Here is a 1,219-nt window from a genome sequence, read left to right on the forward strand (position 1 = left end):
ATCGATTTAAAGAGAGGCGATTTCATTTGTAGTTCATTGATTTCCTCTTTAGTTGCAGAAACATAGTTATACAATAAGGTGGGGATGTAGATAGTAATAAAATTTATATTCACCACAGTGTATCCACATGAAACTGGCACACCAAAGAAATAAATAAAGCTGCGATTTTTCACGGTCCGACTGCAAGCAGCACTTACTAGACGAAGCGATTTTAGACAAAAATTCCGACCGTGCTCTTTTTCTCCATTAACTACTTTTCTTTTAGATTTACTAACTTTTTCCGAAAAATATTAAAAATATAAAACTTGTTCAACGTGTGCCTTCATACCCGCAGAACAAAAGCAGGAATGTTTATTTGAGTACACTTAGAATCTTTACACTAATATACATGTGTAACTTTAATGCAGAACATGTTAACGAATCGGTTTTATTAGTATTTTTGATAAAAAAAAATCGTAAGCACTTAAAAAGCCACGGAAAGAAGTTCCAGCATTATTTGAGCGTTGGCAATACATTCGTTTGTATATAGTCAAGTACTTCACCGATAGTCGCTTGTATGTTGGTTTGCTGAAATTAAAATGCAGCAATAAAAATTTTATTTTCATTAAAACAAAATCCTTCTATAGTTTCTTACACTCGGTGCATTTAGTGTGTTATCATTTGAGTAGTTCACATTGTAAATGTCCCCCTGGTATTCGCCAGATACATGCACATTAGTACTATTCTCAGCCTCTTCAGCTGCCTCACCATCGGAACGCGCGGAGGTCGACGCGTCTATGAAAAAATCAAATTTAATACAACTGCGCATATTTTTTAAATATACATCCACTCTTCCTCACCGCCTTCTTCAGACCACAATCGATTCTGATGCTTGTAGTTGTAACGCATTTTTTCATCATCATCGTTTATCCATTCCAACTGCAGNTACGCCACGCCTTCCACGTGATTTGACTTGTCCAACTGTTCGCACAATACTGAGCTATGCTTATTTTGCGTCTTTGCAAGACAGAATATTTTCTTTTCGCATTTACTTGGTCTTCATTAGCTAAGCAAATATTGTATGAAATTTATTAACTAGCACAATTATTGCATTTGATTAGTGGAGCGCCGTCATCGCTTAGCGATTGTCTGATTTATGAGCATATGACATCGCTAAACGGATTGTCATTGCAAATACATTTGGAAAAAAAATACTTCGCGCGAAAGTTTTACCTTTCAG

At 35.8% G+C, this 1,219-nt stretch overlaps 1 protein-coding gene across 1 annotated transcript; it reads right to left on the bottom strand.

Moving 5' to 3' along the window:
* Positions 1 to 492: 492 nt before the first annotated feature.
* LOC108356718 (uncharacterized) lies at positions 493 to 996 on the bottom strand (the record flags this gene model as incomplete). The annotated part of the gene is made up of 3 exons (XM_017607818.1): positions 493 to 567; positions 635 to 774; positions 840 to 996. Coding segments are annotated over 3 exons (372 nt in total), but the record flags the coding sequence as incomplete, so codon positions are not given.
* Positions 997 to 1,219: the final 223 nt, after the last annotated feature.

The sequence above is a fragment of the Rhagoletis zephyria genome, unplaced genomic scaffold (genome assembly GCF_001687245.7).
Source record: "Rhagoletis zephyria isolate East Lansing unplaced genomic scaffold, Rhagoletis_zephyria_1.1 Rzeph_scaffold_63923, whole genome shotgun sequence".
NCBI lineage: Eukaryota > Metazoa > Arthropoda > Insecta > Diptera > Tephritidae > Rhagoletis > Rhagoletis zephyria.